Below are 19,857 nucleotides of genomic sequence, written 5' to 3' on the forward strand. Positions count from 1 at the left end.
CTGGGTAGTCAAACTATTGAAAAGTTATTAAAAAAACTTAATCTTTACAAACACAGTAACTATGAAAAAATGATAGTGTATTCGAATTAATAATTAATTGTTAAAAAAAAATGTGTTATAATGGGAAATAATTTCACAGATTATCATTGAAAATAATATCCTGAAATATTCAAGTAAATATCATTCTTTTAAAAAGACAATTATAATGAAACATATCATAAAAGAAAACCAGAAGTAATTTCAAAGATCATAATTGTGAAATAATATCATGATTAATTTAATATTTGTAAGATAAGGTAAGTGATAAACAGGTAAAAGTGACTTGGTTGTTTTCAGATCTCAGTACAAATATAAATAAAAAAGTAAAGGTAGAAATATATATAGTTGCCTTACTAATGTAAACAGTATTTTGGAATAATTTGAGTATGATGATATTTTTAACAATATTAGTAATTTTGTTTTGGGACAAAGATGTAGTTGTTGATAATATGGAAATTAGATGAATCATAACAATGTATTGGAACAAATGCAATGGCAACAGCTGGATAGTATTTACCTGTGAAATATTATCTGTCTTATTAATTCATGTTTTAAGTCATCTTTTTATTTAAAGGAATATAAGAAATAATATTCAAGGAAAACTATCACTATGAAATAGATTTCGTACCTGCCAACTTTTTTCAACATGTCCATGGGGGTTTTGCGTTCAAGGTGGCTGTCATAGTCCTTAAAAACCTTCAAGGGGGCCTGCAAATACATTTTGATGTTGTTTTTTTGGCTTCTTCATACTTTTATAAGCCTAATGTCATTGTAAAATTAATTGTTTTGTTTAAATTGTGGACGAAATTGCTCTTTCAAAATTTCAATTTGGGAGCCTCCATGGGGGAAATCCCCCGCAAATAGTGAGTTGGCAGGTATGAGATTTGGGAATATAATATTATCTTTAAAATAAAAATTACTCATAGTTACCTCCCTTCGATTGATAAATAATGCAAATTTGTTCTACCTTTTTGAAACATTTATCATTATAATAGTCAGGTACATATATTGATTGCGAGTACCTTACATAGAAGTTAATGGGACTCTATTTCACAAGGTTCTGTGAAATATGCAACGGATAATATATACTGGTACATACTATCCGCATAACACAGATAAATTTTCACTCCTGTGGAAAAAATATCTGTGAAATAACATGTTTGGAAAAAATTAATGGGACAAATTATCAAATATCACAGAGGAAGAAATAGACCGTTACTAATATATCTACACGGGCACAATAATGTTAATCATCAATGAGGTTTATATTAAACTGGTACAAATTGGCGATAAAACTGCATTTGTTTGCACCTGTCCTAAATCAGGAACCTGATGTTCAGTGGTTGTCGTTTTTTTGATGTGGTTCATAAGTGTTTCCCGTTTCTCTCTATTTTTTTAAATATAGATTAGAACGTTGATTTGTCCGTCAAAGACCGTACGTTGGCCTATAAAGGTATACTTTACGAATTGTTGTTATGTTTAATTTAAACTATCAATTTCAACTATTGAAGTTACTATGAATTGTTATCAAATTGTACTGTAACCTCAAAGTGATGAAAACCATATGGCACCGCCTATATATAGACTGATACATACCACTGACAGTTGTATCACTTATCGCGATATGTAATATGATAACCTGCTTGATTATTTTAGTGTAGAATAAAATGCTAATCTTTTCAGATGCCTTCTACTCTCAATAATGTTATCAAAAGCTAGACATCTGGTAATAAAATGAATCAAATTTCCACCTTTTATACGACTAATCGGGCAATTTAGTGCGTCTATATTGTTGAAACCAAATTTTGCATTCCTTGATTGTAACATATAGGTTTCAGTTAAAATTCTTGCCGATAATAGCGTGTTTTGTTTCACCTTGAATATTAAAAGCCGAGTTCCAAACTGGGTGAGTTTCACTAATTTTAATTAAGTTTTTATCTTGACGATTTAATGTTGATATTTGAGCTTTTTCAGTCCTAATTTTATTGTTTCAAAATACTAATGTTGCAGATCTTACTGTATGCTTCAAGATCGTGTATTTTCTCTGAGTTTTTCTATTTTAGACAGATTATATTCCTGTAGAACATATACGGTTCTGTCTAACAATGTACCGTGCCCTAGATTTATTTGGAGACGATACTGCCGCAGTAAAATTTCTTTCAAATTTTGATTTCTGCTACTGAAATAGAGGGGATAAGATTCACTTGTCGTTTATGGAGCTCGGCTACAAGCGGAGCAACACCTAAAAGTGAGTAGATCCGTATTGCGGCTGTTTTGGTTGGCAATGACTGACGGGTTTTCAGACATGCAGGTTAGGTGGAAGTCAATCAGCGATTTACGTTGTTCAATTATATAGAAGTATTAAGTGCAAAGTAGAGGTGATCAGTAATCAGATACATGTATCGTTTAATGAAAACTGTACTAAATAAATCATCATAGAGACCAGGATTGAAATAAGTATTTACGCAAGACCCGCGTTTCGTCTACAAAAGATTCATCAGTGACACTCGAATCAAAAAAGTTAAAGCGGCCAAATAAGGTACGAACTACGAATCAAGTTGAAGAGCATTGAGGACCGAAATTCATAAAAGTTTTTTCAAATACAGCTAAGGTAATCTATTACTCAGGTAGAAAAACCGTAGTATTTCAAAAATTCACAATTTTGTTAACATTTAATTTATAATTATGATCATATAAAAATAAATCATGTTAACACCGAAGTGCTGACAACTGGGCTGGTGATACCCTCGGGGAATATAAAACTCCATCAGCAGTGATGACTAACACGACTTACGTCTTTATCATATATATAAAAGTAACCATAGTAACAAGAAAAATCAATGCCACTATAATAGGTCAGCTTTCAATTCTAGTATATGTTCATTCATTCTGCATCGTTTCAATGATGTAGATTGAAAACTTTACAATGATTTGATTACACATAAAAGTACTGTCTTTTTTCATTTTGCAGACCAAAAAAAAAAAAAACAAAACCACTCAGTTCCCATGCAATTCTGTTAAAAAGTGATCACAGAAACCTGTCTCCTTCGCTCTACCAAAACCACCCGACAACACCGTACTATGATAAGTCTTCAAATGCAACCGCAATAATTAAATATCTATCATACTGTAATAATGGCTTTTCGTTATAAGATGAATCAGAGTCATGAGAAGAACTGATATGTGATTAAGTGAAGCAGATATGTAAACGATACCGCATACGAGAGCAATTCAGAAGACTCCAAAGACAATGTCAAACAGAAAAAAAAAACATATACATTGGCTTCAAATGTGTTAGTTTGAGTGTTCCTGATAAAGTTCAAGTCAGTCAAGCGCTGCAGGTACACGATACTTTAAAAGTAGGAATACGTTATGAATAAATTAAGCATATCCTTCAAAAATTTAAAGTTTCTAAATATAATAATTATTCAAAATACCATGCAGATGTTTTGATTTAAACCAAGTTAAAGTTTTAATTTTAACCAATAATAAAAACCATTTGACAAAAGACAAAACATATACATACAACAAGCTTCCAAACAATTAAACAATACAGAAATGTGGTCAATATCAACGAAACAAAAATGTTGAAATAGTTTGCAGTCTTCTGTGCAAATCTAGATTTACTTTAAAAGTCCTTCAACTTGTTATATGTTATGTAATATAGTTTTCCAACTGTTTTAATGAGTCGTATGTAAACAAAACGCGCATGTGGTGTGCCACATTTAACATGTTAAAAGCCTGGTATCTTTGAAGAGTTGTTACATTGAAATGACAACTAATCAAATTAATATAATTTTATATTACAAAACCGAAATATAAGACGAAATGCCCGTCTGTTATTTTGAAATTTTACTACCTACATTTATCCATACGTCAAACATGTCAAAGGTTTCTGTTTCCCTTCATTGACTTTTACCACTTAACTTTTTTGTTTGATTAAATGGCAGATCAACAAACAAAGCTTACACAATGTTACAGTCAATGTTATTTATAAGTGGTATTATATCGGTTTAATCAATAACAGGATAAAAATAAACGACAGGAATATAATGGACGATCTAACCATAATTCAACAAAATCTATTTTTGAATAAACTTCCTTGTATGATATCACAAATATCTTTTCTTTGTTTAACGAAAACCCTTTTATAATTGCATATATCAACTTAAACGTTGGGAGATATTAACAGAAAAACAATATAAACAACAGCAGATGGATAAATACACATCATCGGTCTTTTTTGTATTCATGGAAAGCGACCAGAGCCAGCACTACGAGGATCCATCTAAAATGTACGTATAGGGGGCTAAAAAAGCTGCTGAATTTCGATTTCCTTTTACAGCTTTTCTCTGCAATGAGACAAATGTGAGACGCATTTGCATTATGAAAACAATTGATCGCCTATTCAAAGTATAGTGTGTCATACCAGATATTAGTATACACTTTTATGAAATATATATGATGAAACCCAGCTCACTGCAATGAGTACCAGCACACCTGAGTCACGGGAATTATTACGCCTTTATAAATGTGTCGTCGAAACAGGTACAGGCGTTCTTACTGCTTTTGCACAAAATAAACTGTTAGCAGCATACAACGGAAATATTAAACAATTTCTTGATGACAAAAAACATGAACTATTTCATCTATGGCAATCTAAGAAGTTATCATGTTGTGATTGTCCACCAGCAGGTTACAATTTTAAACGAATGAGTCACATGGACAACTGGATATTCAAAAAGCTTTATGCTGATAATGGTCCTGAAAATAGGTCACACATTCTCCGTAATGGCAGAGATGTTGTACAAGTGTGTCTTCATAAATATGTCACACAAAATACTGCGATTCACGAACTTGATATTAGTGCAATATCGTTTCTCCTTCGAAATTTGATAATATTGCCCGTAAACGAGACCACTACATTGGATATAATTACCACTACAAGAAGTAAGATTTGCCATGCTTATTCAATTAAGTGTTATCCCATGACCTTATTGAATACAATGTGGACTGAATTAGAAAATGCTTTAATAGATCTAACAGATCCTTCTTACAAATGGAGCACCCGACAACAAATCAAGTACTTGCGCAAAATTGATTTAGAGAAGGAAGAAATAACGGAATTACTTAGTAACGTCGAGGAGGTAAGAATATTTAAGATAATGTGCTTGATTCACTACACAAATATAGTACCAAGGTTAGTTACATGTAGCAATCTTGCTCTTTTATAGCTCTATACTTTATACTGTGACAAGACTGGTACTTTACCATTGTTGAGGTTCCTGCTTTACGAAAATGTACAGGGATATGTCTTATGACCAGACTTAGGGTAATTGTAATCATTAATCAGCTGTAATCGATTAGTACATAAATCAGATTAATTTTGTTTAATCACTAATGAGAGTGAAATAGTGAATAATAATTTGCTATTATCAGCCAATATGGTTCAATTTTGTCAAAATAGACTAAAAAACATCGATAATGAAGTATTCACTAGTCTTTAGTAGACTAAACACGCTTAAATTCTGGCGTAAATACAAAATTTAATCCTGGTATCTATGATGAATTTGTTTACAGTCAGCACTTTTGTGTTGACCCGAATTATCATTGATATGGTCATATTTATAAATCAGCTGTTTACAAAACTTTTGAATTTTAGAACTACTAATTCTTTTCTACCTCAGAAAAATATTACCGAAGCTGTATTTGGCAAAACTTTCGAGCGTCACTGATGAATATTTTGGAAACGAAACGCGCGTCTGGCGTAAATACAAAATTTAATCCTGGTATCTATGATGAGTTTATTTGCAAATGAATATTTCTACCCCATTGAATCCTTATTCATGTGAACTTCTATTTAACCCATTTGCTTGAGATGGATTATGCATGATTTATGTTTGTTAGGCTTTTAAAAGAAAAGAATTGAAAGTGAAACAAAGGATAATCATTTGAAATAGAAAATTAACTTATTTTTCAAACATACATAGAAAAATCCATTTACACAAGGTCTATGTGTCTATTTATATTCATGTTTATGTTTATTTTGGATTATAAGACCGTCGGTTATTTCCGTGGTCATCTTGATAGTTAATATGATTGCGTATATACTACAATACACACGAAAGCTACATTCTTTCGTGTCCATTCCCTGTAAATTGTTTATTTTAAATTTTTCATAATTTGGATAATTGTTTTACATTGTTATAAATCCAATATGACAATTTGAGGTAAATCGCTGAACATGAATTTAATAGGTAGTGCCCATTTAAGGTTAGGAATGACTTAGTTATTTCTTATTCACATTTTCTGTGAATTTAATCGGAATGATAGAATTCGCATTTTTAAAAGCTTATTTTCTAAAACAAACAAAAAATTAACAAACTGTATGAAGCTTCTGTTTGCTTAAGATAGATAGATAAAATATGACTCTAATCGGTGTAGGTTTCAAAGACTAGATCAACGTTTAGCGGATTTTATTTTAATAATTAAAAGTAGAATATTTTGTATAGGTTTGATAACGAGTATGAATATAATATTGCTAGATGTCACCTCGAGTTATTTGATTTTATTATATTGATAATGGAGCCTTGGAAGGAGGAAGTTACCCCAAAAACATGTCTTGCGAGCTAAAAGTTTTATTAAATATATTCATCCTATAAGCTCTGGATAACAAGTGGTCAACTTTCAGTAGTAATGTTGATTCGATACTGTCACTATTCACGTTATTAAACAAATCAAATTGATCTTAAACTATGTTTTTAATGTCTCGTGCTTCAATGCAATGATGATCATAGGAATTGTTGGCAGTTCAATTTACTTTAGCTTTGTGTTGTCTCAAAAACAGTTTGTTTTGAAAACAGGTATTAAAAGAAGTGAAATCCAGCTCTAATAACAATGTGGCTTATCTCAATGGTATGGAAACAAGACTTATAAATAAATCAATCAAAAATACAGATGCTATCAACCGACATGTAACTGAAGAAACAAACTATTATGCAGCACAAGCGCAACAAGCGCTCTCAGAAAAGATACAAAAGACGGAAGAAAACTTACAGAAAGAGGTGAAAGAAGTGAAAAAATCTCAAGAAAACATTCATCAAAAGATTGGAACCGAACTACACGAGACAAGATCAGGTATCAAGGAGGTAAAGGAGAACCAAGAGAAAACACAAGGCAAGGATTTTCATGTTTTTGTTTTCTTATTAAGTTTGGAAAGCTATGATGTTCCAAATAAATAATATAAGCTACACAGGACCATTCTATATGGAACAACTGTTTAAATATTAAAAATTTTCACTGATTATTTGGAAGTACATGTTGTTATTTTTGTTGTAAAATGTTTTCTCTAGTTTTTGGCTTAACTCAGTAGTGCAAACAGTAGAAGCAATTGCAAGAAAAGAAAACTTTTGGTGCAGGATTGTCTCTCTGTTTGGAAAACCCATTGCTGGTCTTCGGTTTGTTTTCTGATCTTTGGTCGGATTTTTGTCTCTTTGGCACATCCTTTATTTCCATTCTCAATTTTATCAAATGCTAAGATAACAATCACTAAACCACACATGCTATGAATGTTTTATCATATGCATTTGTTGAATTTGAAGTCTATTTCAGTTACGCTGGTAGAAATGTCAAGAACAATAAAGAACTTAGAGATGTTCGTGAAGTATGAAAGACCTAACGTACTTGTTCCAGAAGAAGCATGTTCAGGTATGATATGTTTAATGCCAGTAACTCATTAGATATATATTTTTAATATCCAGCATGTGGTGTATTTTAAAAATAGGAAGACAATAAGAAAAATGTTATATTTTTTACAAATAGTAACGACATATACATAAAAGAATGAAAAAAAACCCAATGTTTTCTTCTGATAATATAATTGTGTATGCTAATTGTATAAAAGATAAGAATAATACCCTTTTAATTTTAGATGCAATGGAACGTCCTGTCCTGTGGCAAATAGCAACTCCTGAGCACTGGAACCTCGAAGCTGTAGAAGCAACTCTTCGAAGTCAATCACAGAAAGATGAATCGTTCAAGATAAAGTTTGTGAAGAAAGGCTCCTTAATTATGTTGACAACAATAGCAGCAAGTGTTCTTGGTGATTCTAAAGCATTCGAAGCTGCGGTCATGTCATTCCTTACAAAAATGATTGAAGACTGTGGTATCAATACAGAAATACCTGGCCGAGTTGACGTTAGGCTTCATATATTGAATGCTAATGAAGGTTTGTGAAATTATTCACTTATGTTCTCACACCCTGATGATTGCATCACTTAGCCCTCAAACAAATGCATGCTGAATGCTTTGAAGATCCAAAATTCTGCACTTTCTACGTATTCACATATTACATTGGACGTATGGAAATATCTGTATGGCTATATTTCTTCATTTTCTTATGGTAGAATGCTATAGATTCTGTAACGTATAGAGAGAGCAAACCATTTTTCTTAACTAGGCATTGGATTTGACATCTCAATTTCGATTGAAAGTGCTTTCGTATCTATACACCTCACACTGCAAAAAGGAAGCCCTCATTACTTAGCAAGGGGTTAATTGGCGGAACTTCAGAAGACATGTACTATATTTATAACCAAACCAAGCCTTAAATATTAAGTTTGACTAGACCGTCTTCGTTTCAAATAGTATCGACTTTTTTTGCAATTCCTTAGCATTCTAGTCCAGCTATGGATTTATAATTTTTTTATTTTCCATTTTCTACTTTTTATGTCAACCGACATGCGACAAAAAATAAAATAAGAAATAATGACTTGTCTACATGATAAACATACAATGCAAAGAAAGTGTCGTCACGTTATTGTTTCATTAAAGTTTAACTCACATATCATTTCATTCTTAATGGAAAAATTATAAATAGATCAATTTTATTTTACTCCATCATATGATTAAAAAAAAGATAATGGTAGATGGGGTCACCGTGTCGAAATTAAAATCTTTAGAACTTTTTAATAAGTTGTCAAAATGTAGTTTTTTATCACGCTATTTAGAAAAAAAAACTCAAAACAGAATGGGTCACAGGTCATATTTTCACGCTACGGGCTGTTCAAAATTGACAGATTTCGTATAGATTCTTCATGGAAAACCAAAAATTCAAAAGTTAAGGTAAAAGAAGATGGCTAATTAGTTGCTATGCAATAAGCACAACTGTGGTGATTTTTAAATTATAATTATAAATCAAACGTTATATCATAGGTAAGAGTTTGCCACGACACAAAAAATAGAGTAACACAGTTTCAATTTTTTTCTTATAGTGTCTATAAGTTGTGAACTTCCACTAGGAGTACGTCATGAACAGACTTCAGGTATATGCTTAACACTTATTTCAATCTGACAACAACATTAAAGTCGTAGAATTGTTTGGTTATTCTTTTTTATTCCAGGTCAGCAATATAACTTTTATTTTGTACTTGTAAAATCTTATCATTTAGGGTTGGGATAAAACACGAAGAACATTTTCTATACTTTTTCAATATATGACTATACTTCTCTATCAATGTTATCGTTATATCATGAATAAGATAGTAACAGGTTTACTAGGTAAGTGAGGTAGGATGGAAAAGTTGATTGGCGGAATAATAATACGATCACAAAAACCACCAGTTATCAATACAGAAATTTAACCAATTAAACATACCAGAAATCGGTTAAAGAAATATATTTTCGCAAAAATAAATAGAAAATCCATACGTAAAAATGTAAAATCACAAAAATACTGAACTCCGAAGAAAATTCGAAACGGAAAGTCCACAAGCAAATGGCAAAATGAAAAGCTGATCAAATGATACAATCTCCATTGTACTCATATAAAATAAATGGTTCTTTTTCTACAAATCGTTTAATATCGCAACTCGGCTTATGCAATGTTGGTGCTTCTGTTATTTTTTATGATAAATATATGATGCCGATTTCACTATTCTAGAAATAGTTTACGAGGAAAGTAATATATTTTATTCGGTTACCTCTATGCAATTCGTTTGCAACAACCAAATATAACTTTCTAAGCATATAACTTTGATACACAATATAGAAAGACAATCTGATAAGACAATTTTATCTCATGAATATTAAAATTTGCATGTCCGCTCGTTTCATTTTCTTACTATCGAATGGTAACTAGCTATCAAAGCTAGTCATCGGCGCGCTTATGGATACGTTGATATTTTTTTTACGAACACGTGCTACAGGACACTGTCAATTAAAAAAATAATAATTACTGATGTTCTTCTTTATTATTGCACATACAGCGTCAAAACTTTTAACATATATAGAATTTTGGTTAAAAATCGTGTATTTCCCCTTTGTAATGTTACATGGTGTTTGAAATAAGGTTTTGAATGGAACATGCTAACGTTCGCAACGATAAAGAATTCAGTAACTTTTTTTTTTATTAAATCACTAAATCACTGAGTAAAAAAATTAATAAAATTAACGGTACCAATTTTCTTGCACCAGATGCGCATTTCGACAATACATGTCTCTTCAGTGATGCTCGTGGCCAAAATATTTGAAATCCAAAGCTTATATAAAAGATGAAGAGCTATAATCCAAAAGGTCCAAAAAGTATAGCCAAATCCGTGAAAGGAATCAGAGCTTTGCATGAGGGAGATCCATTCCTTAATTTATAATAATTTATAATACTTTTGTAACAGCAAATTTTAATAACACAAAAAATCCGTATTTTCATGCCAATACCGAAGTACTGGCTACTGGGCTGGTGATACCCTCGGGGACTAATAGTCCACCAGCAGAGGCATCGACCCAGTGGTAGTAATAAAATTAACGGTACCAATTTTCTTGCACCAGATGCGCATTTCGACAATACATGTCTCTTCAGTGATGCTCGTGGCCAAAATATTTGAAATCCAAAGCTTATATAAAAGATGAAGAGCTATAATCCAAAAGGTCCAAAAAGTATAGCCAAATCCGTGAAAGGAATCAGAGCTTTGCATGAGGGAGATCCATTCCTTAATTTATAATAATTTATAATACTTTTGTAACAGCAAATTTTAATAACACAAAAAATCCGTATTTTCATGCCAATACCGAAGTACTGGCTACTGGGCTGGTGATACCCTCGGGAACTAATAGTCCACCAGCAGAGGCATCTACCCAGTGATAGTAATAAAATTAACGGTACCAATTTTCTTGCACCAGATGCGCATTTCGACAATACATGTCTCTTCAGTGATGCTCGTGGCCAAAATATTTGAAATCCAAAGCTTATATAAAAGATGAAGAGCTATAATCCAAAAGGTTCAAAAAGTATAGCCAAATCCGTGAAAGATTAAAGTAAAGATTCACCATATGCATGCATTGAATAAGAACCAACAACCGAGTCATGTTAATTAGAGTGTCTAATTTACAAAAGTCTAATGCTTTAAACTTTTTATTACCAGGGATTAAGAAGGAAATAGCTGAATCGGTGACTACTGATGTTGCTTTTTTGAATGGTGACGACATAAAAGAAATTCAATGGGTGCAGAATGTGTCGAAAAAGCTAAAAACAAAATTTGATGTTAACTGTGCTATCCTTTCTAAAGATTATCTGAATGGGTTTCCATTAAGGAAAAGCCTGGGCCAGTATGTTCACATGTTTAAAGCAGTCATAGTGACCATAACAAAGGAAAATCATGAACTATATGATTACTTTATTGAAGATGATATGTCAGTTATAGCTGTCGAATTAGATTTCATAAATAAAGTTAGTTTGAATTTACGAAAATGTCAACACATCAACTGTACAATCTGTGAGCATCTTTGGTTTCCACAACTTATGAATATTTTGAAGATTACGTTTCCAGGTAAATAATGTCTTGTTCAAATCGATAAGCATTTACATCGTATTTAAATTCGCTTCATTAATGTGGTAAAAATTATTAAAAAAAATCCGTATAAATGGCAATCAATTTTTATTGGAAGAAACATATTTTTCTATTTATTACTAGATAGTTAAGAGAGCCTTTAACACGTGAGAGACATCAAAATGTCACAGATGATACATCCTTGTTTAACACAAGCGATATTACAATTGAAATAGAGGTGATACTACATTATTAAAGAGGCATTACAATTTAGAATAGGGCGGAAAAACAATGTCCACCTTCAAAAAGTAAAAACAAAAACAAAAAATATTCAGCATGCGATGAAACTTTACTTTTTACATTCTCGGATGTATGTATGATTCACCAGTAGAAATAGTTGAATTTATACCACAAATGGGACAAATCCGCGTATTTTTTATAATTGATCAAAAAAAAAGTTAGATACACGAAGAGTAAAAAATGCCAAGATTCTTTTCTTATTAACTACATATTTGTGTCTTAAAAGGAATAAAATGCTTCCACACATTACAAAACGGTAGCCAATTTGTCCAAACGTCTGAAAACGTCTAAAATTCGAAAGACGCTAATTTCCGACGTTACAAGTGCTAACGTTTCAATTAATTATATAATAGTTCTTGAAAAACTGGTCATTATCGTGATATATGGACTGCCCCTCTTCTTGCCGACTTGTTTCTTTATTATTATGAAGCTGACTTCATACAGGAACTTTATAAGAAGTGAGTAATATCATTTAACTTTATTTTCCGCTATATAGATGATATTTTCTCACTAAATAATTCAAAATTCGAAAACTAGATATAAAGGATACTACAGATACAGTTAAGTCAGTCTCATATCTTGACTTACATCTAGAAATTGGCAATTAGGGTCAGTTGAAAACAAAACTTTACGAATAAAAGAGATGATTTAAGCTTTCCAATCGTGAACTTTTCATTTCTAAGTAGCAACATTCGAGCAGCACCGGCATACGGGGTATATATTTTCCAATTGATATTGCTTGTATTTCCTATCATGATTTTCTTGATAGAGAGTTAATGTCACAAGGAAGCTATTAAAACAAGAGTTCCAAATGGTGAAGTTGAAATCATCCCTTCGTAAATTTTACGGACGCCATCACGAGTTGGTTGACCGTTATGAAATAACCGTTTCACATATGGTATCGGATATGTTCCTTACGTCGTCACTACAACCCCCCCTTCTCTTTCGTGAATTTGACTTACCGAATTAGACTATTTACCGGATTTGTTATAACATGAGCAATAAAGGCTACAGTAGTATACCGCTGTTCAAACTCATAAATCCATGGACAAAAAACAAAATCGGAGTAACAAACTAAAACTGAGGGAAACGCATAAATATAAGAGGAGAACAACGACACAACACTACAATGTAACTAACACACACAGAAACGGACCAAGCATCAGAAAAAAATCCCACGAGAATAACAAATAAAACATCAAAACCAAATACATGAATTTGGGATAGACAAGTACTGTGACACGTCTTATCGCAATGTCAATTTACACTCACAAATAAGAGAAAACAAACGACGCAACACTTTCGATTTATGAGTTTGACTGTCCTTCTGGTATCTGTCGTCCCTCTTCTATGCCTGGGTTAAGAAAATACTTAGTATTTCGAATAATTCATACTGTTGCAAACAGTAAATTTATATATAAAAAAATGACCATATTATTGATATCAATGACAACACCGAAGTGCTGACTTCTGGACTGAAATACCATATACACTCTACGTAGCAGTAACTTCTTTTAGGAATACGGATGTGTGATATAACCATATTATGACTAACATATGCATGGATATGTAACTTCAGCACGATCATATGAATTGGACAGTTTTAAGTATTTTTTTTTTCATTATAAAGCTAAGATCATACTATTATCTACTATTATTTTGAAGAATGAGGCAGATATATCGTATTAACAACGATTACTGCTTCCGGACAAGGAATAGAATGATGATAAAATAGCATGCCTATTTTCTTACTATTACCGAAAATCATACTACTATAATGCAAATACCCGCGGGGACTAACAGTCTATACATAGTAGATATATCGATCCGGTTTAGAGATAACATTGAATTTTTCGAAAAACTAAGGATTTTCTTATCCCAGGAATAGATAACATTATCCATATTTTGCACAACTTTTGGGAATTTAAAAGACAAACGACACTACATGGAAAACTAAGCAAAATGAACCCAATTAAAACTAGGTGTGCTCTCAGGTGCCCCGGAAGGGTAAACAGATCCTGCTCCACATGTGGCACCCGTCGTATTGCTCATGTTATTACAAACCCGGTAAATAGTCCAATTAGGACGATCACATTCGTGGTGAAAAGGGCAGTGGATTGTAGTGACGACATAAGGAATAAAACCAATATCATATGTGAAACGGTTATTCCATAACGGTCAATCAACTCCAGATGGCGTACGTAAAATTTTATAGTGTTGATTTCAACTTCCACATTTGGAAGTCTTGGTCTGATTGCTTCCTTGTGAGCAGCAACTCTCTATCGAGGAAATCATGAAAGGAAATTCAAGCCCGGGAATATCGTATCAATTGGGAGTTATATACCTCGTATGCAGGCGCTGCTGGAATGTTGCTATATATTAATGGAAAAATCACAATGGGGAAGCTGAAAGATTCTCTTTTGTTTTAACGTTTCGTTTTCAATCAACCCTCATTGTCAATTTCTAGATGTAAGTAATGATATGAGGCGGACTTTACTGTATCTGTTGTATCCTTTATCTCTAGTTCGATGGGATAGATGCGATCCACATAGGCACCAAATTTTGAATTATCTCGTGAGAGAACATCATCTATTTAGCAGAAAGCAAAGTAAAAGGATATTGCTATCTTCATATCTTTCTTCCAAAGAAGTTCCTGTATGACGTCAGCCTCACAATGATAAAGAAACAAGTCTGCAAGAAGAGGGGCACAATTGCTTCCAATTTGAATGCCGATACTCTGTTGAAAAATATGTCCTCCAAGCGTAACAAATATGTTGTCAATCAAGGAATCAAGAATCTTGATAATGTCACTATCATAGAAATTTTTGTCTGCATTAGAGTGAGTTATTACAAAGTAGAATTTACCCCCCCCCTCCATTACAAAATACTTGTTTTTACGTTCGCCATTCTTTTTATGAAACAAAGCAATCATATCAGTTCTTTCAATTTGTCTTTTATTATCTAAAGTGTAGAAAAGTCAAATGTCTTAGATAAATAAGATTTGGGATTTTTAATTATTTATAACGACATGAACGATTTGCATACATTTTTTTTTATACTACCTCACCATATTTTTGATCGACAGTTGATTTTTGTGCTTGAAACCATAGTTCAAAGCATGTTTTTTTTTTTATTTTTTCAATGGGCATGCTTCAAGTCGAAAAATGTCATAATCCATCAAAAATGTATCAGATGCAATAATTTAATAAATTTGTTCCAAAGACATGCCAGAATAAACATTTTACTTAATCAAAAACCAGAGTAAAATTGAGAAAGGAAATGAGGAATATGTCAAAGCGACCACAACCCGACCATAGAGCAGACAACAGCCGAAGGCAACCAATGGGTCTTCAATGTAGCAAATTCCCGCACCCGTAGGTGTCCTTCAGCTATTTTTATAATTATGAACAGTGTAACTGATACTCCTGGTAGAATAGAAACGTTCCGGAGGATCATAGTGTACTACAGATATCTGTCATTATTTACCTTATGGTTAATTTCCTTTGCATTTCCTTACTTTTGTTCTCTAAATGTTCATGATGTTTATAATTATTACAGATCATTTAAGAAAAAATATTGAAAACTATACAGATGAAGTCGATGTTAACTGTGAAAAGTGCATGCAATCGGGTAAATACACTCTGTATTCCTTTAATTTGGAATAATTTTGCGAAATAGTACAGTCTGGTACATATATAAAAAAGTAAAACATTTCAGATCCAGACTTGCATTAATTATACTAACAACTCTCACTAACGCTGCAGTTCAAAGATAACATTTCCTTTTTGGCAATGAATTAAGAAAAATCAGTTTTCACATTGAGTCATTTTATTATAAAACTCTCGTTTAATTTTTTGATAATGCGCAAACTCTTTTGTTGACTCTCTTTTTAAATGTGCGTAATTAATTCATGACATCATACAGCCGGCATATATTTACTTTATGCATTCTAATCAGAGTGCATAGGATATACATCAATAATTGAACGAAAAACATAAGTACAAAAATGTATACACAAATCAGTTGATTCTAGAATGAATATGGAGATTATATGAAGTGTGCAAGTTATCATTGTGTAACAATTATAATTTTCAGCAAAAACAATGTACAAACTTTCATTTATATCAAGATAAAGTACCAATTATTATTTATATTTGGAGATTGAACGAATTGTATTTTCCCCCCAAAAAAGGTTTGTACAAATTTCACAAAATTTGACATAAATTCGCTCATGATTTGTATAATATTTCCTAGCATGGGTTGGCTAAAAGAACTGATACACGAGTAAGAGATTTCGAGGATAATTTGACACAATATCATACTGCGAACATTTCAATGACATTATCCCTCCAAAGTAATACATGAGGCGAGGTTTTCGTATGGAAAATAGGATAAAATGTGCATGAAATAAAGGTTTTACTTGTGTTTGATATTTTGTTCGTTTTCTCAATCTGTCTGTTTGTGTGTCTGTCTGTATTTCTATATGTCTGTCTCGATTTTCGAGTCTTATTGATAGACAAACATGTCAAGAGGTATGCGATGTTTAGTAGCCAATACTTTAACACTGATTGATAGAATGTTTTGTTGTATTAGGTTTGTGAACAAAACGATGGCCTAAAAAGTTGTCGAATTTTATGTAATAATATAAATATAAATTTAGATGTTTTGTGTATGATTTGTAGTCCCATTTTGACGAAGTCGAAGGTGACTTTAGATTTGCACTCCGTTCGTTTGTCTGTCCATCTGTCAGTCCGACAAATCAGTTTTTCACCTTTTTTGTCCTTATGCTTAGAAAAAGTAAAATCACAAAAATACTGAACTTAGAGGAAAATCAATTCGGAAAGTCCATAATCACATGGCAAAATCAAATAACAAAACGCATCAAAAACGAACAGACAAGAACTGTCATATTCCTTTCTTGGTACAGGCATTTTGAAATGTAGAAAATGGTGGATTAAACCTGGTTTTAAAGCGCTAACCCTTTCATTTTAATTATAGTCTCATCAAATTCCGCTATATTTACATTGATGCGTTAAATAAACAGACACAATAAATAAAATAGTAAAGATATGGGTACATTAGTTATCATCGTATAACAATTTTAAAGAAACAATTTAACAGAACACAAAAACATCTACTATCTACGAACACATTCATTGATTTGGGTGTCTGACGTCAGAAAATTGTATACGTCACATAAATTTGTCGTTCAATGTGCATACAAACAATTTTAAAATTTACATAGGCAATGTTAGCACACAGGGTTATAAAATCAAAAGTATGTAAGAATAAATTTCAGAAATAGACCGAGATTTAAACTAGTCCAAAAGTTTACATTGTTATGGTATTTGATGATTGTTTATCATGACAAAATACACCTCAAGTTAGAATTTTGTGCTGGTCTGATGATTTTTTGCAGAGTAATGGTCCTTTCATTTAGAAAATATCCAAAATGTATCAGTTTTCCACCCTTAGGTTGTCATTCTAGAAGATGTTGATTTGATAATTGGTATATAGTTTTATAATAATCAATAACAGATCAGGTTTACATTTTTGTTCTCGTTAACATGTTAAATGATTTTGTGCACATATTTGATCCTTGGACTTGTATATATTGACTTGATACTTGTTATATAGTTTACACCATGACAAGTTATATATTTACTTAACTTAACTCAAACTCTTGCGTTTGATTAAGTGTTTTTATCCATCCGTCTGTCTGTCAGTCCGTCAGTCCTTTTCTTATAATTGCAAATCCTCTGAAACATCACATAAGTTAATGAAGCTTCGTAGATAATATATTATATAGATTTGCATATTGACATAAAATAAGATTCAATGTGTTATCTTAATTATAACCATGACCCTCTGAATTTAGCAGTTTGACATACAATACTATTTACTAAATAATTCAATCCCGTCCATGTCCTCGCATAAACTCTGAAACCATACAGCATAATGCGAACCTCATATATATGTAGACGGGATATCTACAAAAAAAATTATCATTTGAATTTAACAGGAGAAATGAATCTATGAATTTTGCTCAGTAAATAGTGTGATCATGTGTTATATGAGCATGCTTACAAAGTTGTTTTTTTATTATTTACATATTTATTTTTGCAAACTGTTGATAAGACCGTACCTGATTTATGTTTTTGTAAGTTGTGTTTGTGCTGCTATATCCAAACAAGTGAAGTTGTCAGTTTCTGTGTCATTTTGTTTAAGGTTTGAGACATAACAGAACTGTATAATAAGTCTTTCCTTAAATATTTCTTTTCAGTAACCACTTTCGTCTTTCACGGAATTGAATTACAGAAGGCATTTAATCAAAAACGGTTAATACTTTGTTGTTCACTAACGGATGAAGCATGGATACTGAATTTACTTTATCAGATGACGAATTTCACAGAGCCATACAGGATAACAACTTGGATTAAATCGATTGGAATTTCATTTCCATTTAGCGCAAACACAGTAGTTGCTCTTATTTCACCAAACTCGAGTAAATGTGAACAATTTAATAGATACATTAACTACTTCACACACACTACTTTATGTGTGGTTGAGATTGCTCCTACAGAAAGGCCATCTTTCAGTCGATTTGTAGACTGTTATATGTATGCTACAAGTATGACCTTCAAAGAGCTAGCAGATAAAATATTGTCATCTGCTGAAAGTAAGTTAACATGAAATACTTTAATTATCTTCAACATAAATTTACGTAAAATCATGTTTGTAAATGGCCCCAAAAGACTATTTCTTATCTTTTGTGTTAATTCTCGCAAGGTATCTGGTAATAGTGCTCCTCTGTTCTTTCGTCTGTCCGTTAAGTTGTCCCAAATATGGTTGCAACACATCAACGCTCACAAACATGTTTAACATTGCTACATTCTCTATGTGCTTATTCCAAAATAGAATCCTGTAGGTTAGAGCTTGACGTTGGTTCATGTTTGTCCATTTTGTTGTTCGTAAATTATTTTGTGATGAGTCATGCCGTTAATTTTGTCGTTTGAATTATTTCGCTATTGTTGTGTCAGATCCTTATTTTTAAATTTATACTAGGGACCGTTTGACTTGAATATCAGACACATGTGGACCGTTGATGTGGCACCTGTCGTGTGTTGATAATCCTCATTCGGTAAGTCGAGAAAAAAGAGGACGGGAAAACCATTAAAAAAACATATCAGTCGTCTTCTGTAAAATTCAGTAAGATATTCTTTAACGGTCGATCAACTGATGGCGTTCGTAAAAATAGTGAGTTTTATAGGAATCCATTGAAATGTGTAAAAGGACATAAGCATATGTTTGCTTTAAAAAAAAACAAATTAATAGAATGATGTGTTTATAGAAACCGTCTTATCTAATGACTATAGTGGGATAGCGAATTGTAAGTAATGCATCCTTGTGAATGTAAATTGAAAGCAATTTACATCTGAAACGATATACAAATGTAGCAAGATATAAGATTGTCTTTGTTTTAATTTCACCAAATCTGTAAATGCTTTGTAATTATGAAGACTGATGTGCAATATATCATTAATTTTTCACATTTAATACACCAGACACTGGTAGACGTTTCCTCCCTGAGGGTATCAGCAGCCCAGTACTCAACACTTCGGTTTTGACATGAATAAAAATAGTGTGGTCATTTTTAGAAATATCCTGTTTACAAAACTTTGAATTTTTCGAAAAA

The 19,857-nt window shown here is 32.1% G+C and overlaps 1 protein-coding gene across 1 annotated transcript in view; it reads left to right on the top strand.

Annotated features, from left to right (window-relative positions):
* Positions 1-4,176: 4,176 nt before the first annotated feature.
* The window catches only part of LOC143055549 (uncharacterized), a 64,680-nt gene continuing 48,999 nt past the window's right edge, over positions 4,177-19,857 (top strand). Inside the window, exons 1-8 of the mRNA XM_076228709.1 lie at positions 4,177-5,186; positions 6,903-7,215; positions 7,651-7,746; positions 7,970-8,266; positions 9,312-9,362; positions 11,457-11,861; positions 15,720-15,791; positions 18,445-18,840. Coding sequence (XP_076084824.1) covers positions 4,524-5,186; positions 6,903-7,215; positions 7,651-7,746; positions 7,970-8,266; positions 9,312-9,362; positions 11,457-11,861; positions 15,720-15,791; positions 18,445-18,840 — 2,293 coding nt within the window. The 5' untranslated portion in view covers positions 4,177-4,523. The remainder of the gene's footprint in view (positions 5,187-6,902; positions 7,216-7,650; positions 7,747-7,969; positions 8,267-9,311; positions 9,363-11,456; positions 11,862-15,719; positions 15,792-18,444; positions 18,841-19,857) is intronic.

The sequence above is a fragment of the Mytilus galloprovincialis genome, chromosome 12 (genome assembly GCF_965363235.1).
Source record: "Mytilus galloprovincialis chromosome 12, xbMytGall1.hap1.1, whole genome shotgun sequence".
Classification (NCBI taxonomy): domain Eukaryota; kingdom Metazoa; phylum Mollusca; class Bivalvia; order Mytilida; family Mytilidae; genus Mytilus; species Mytilus galloprovincialis.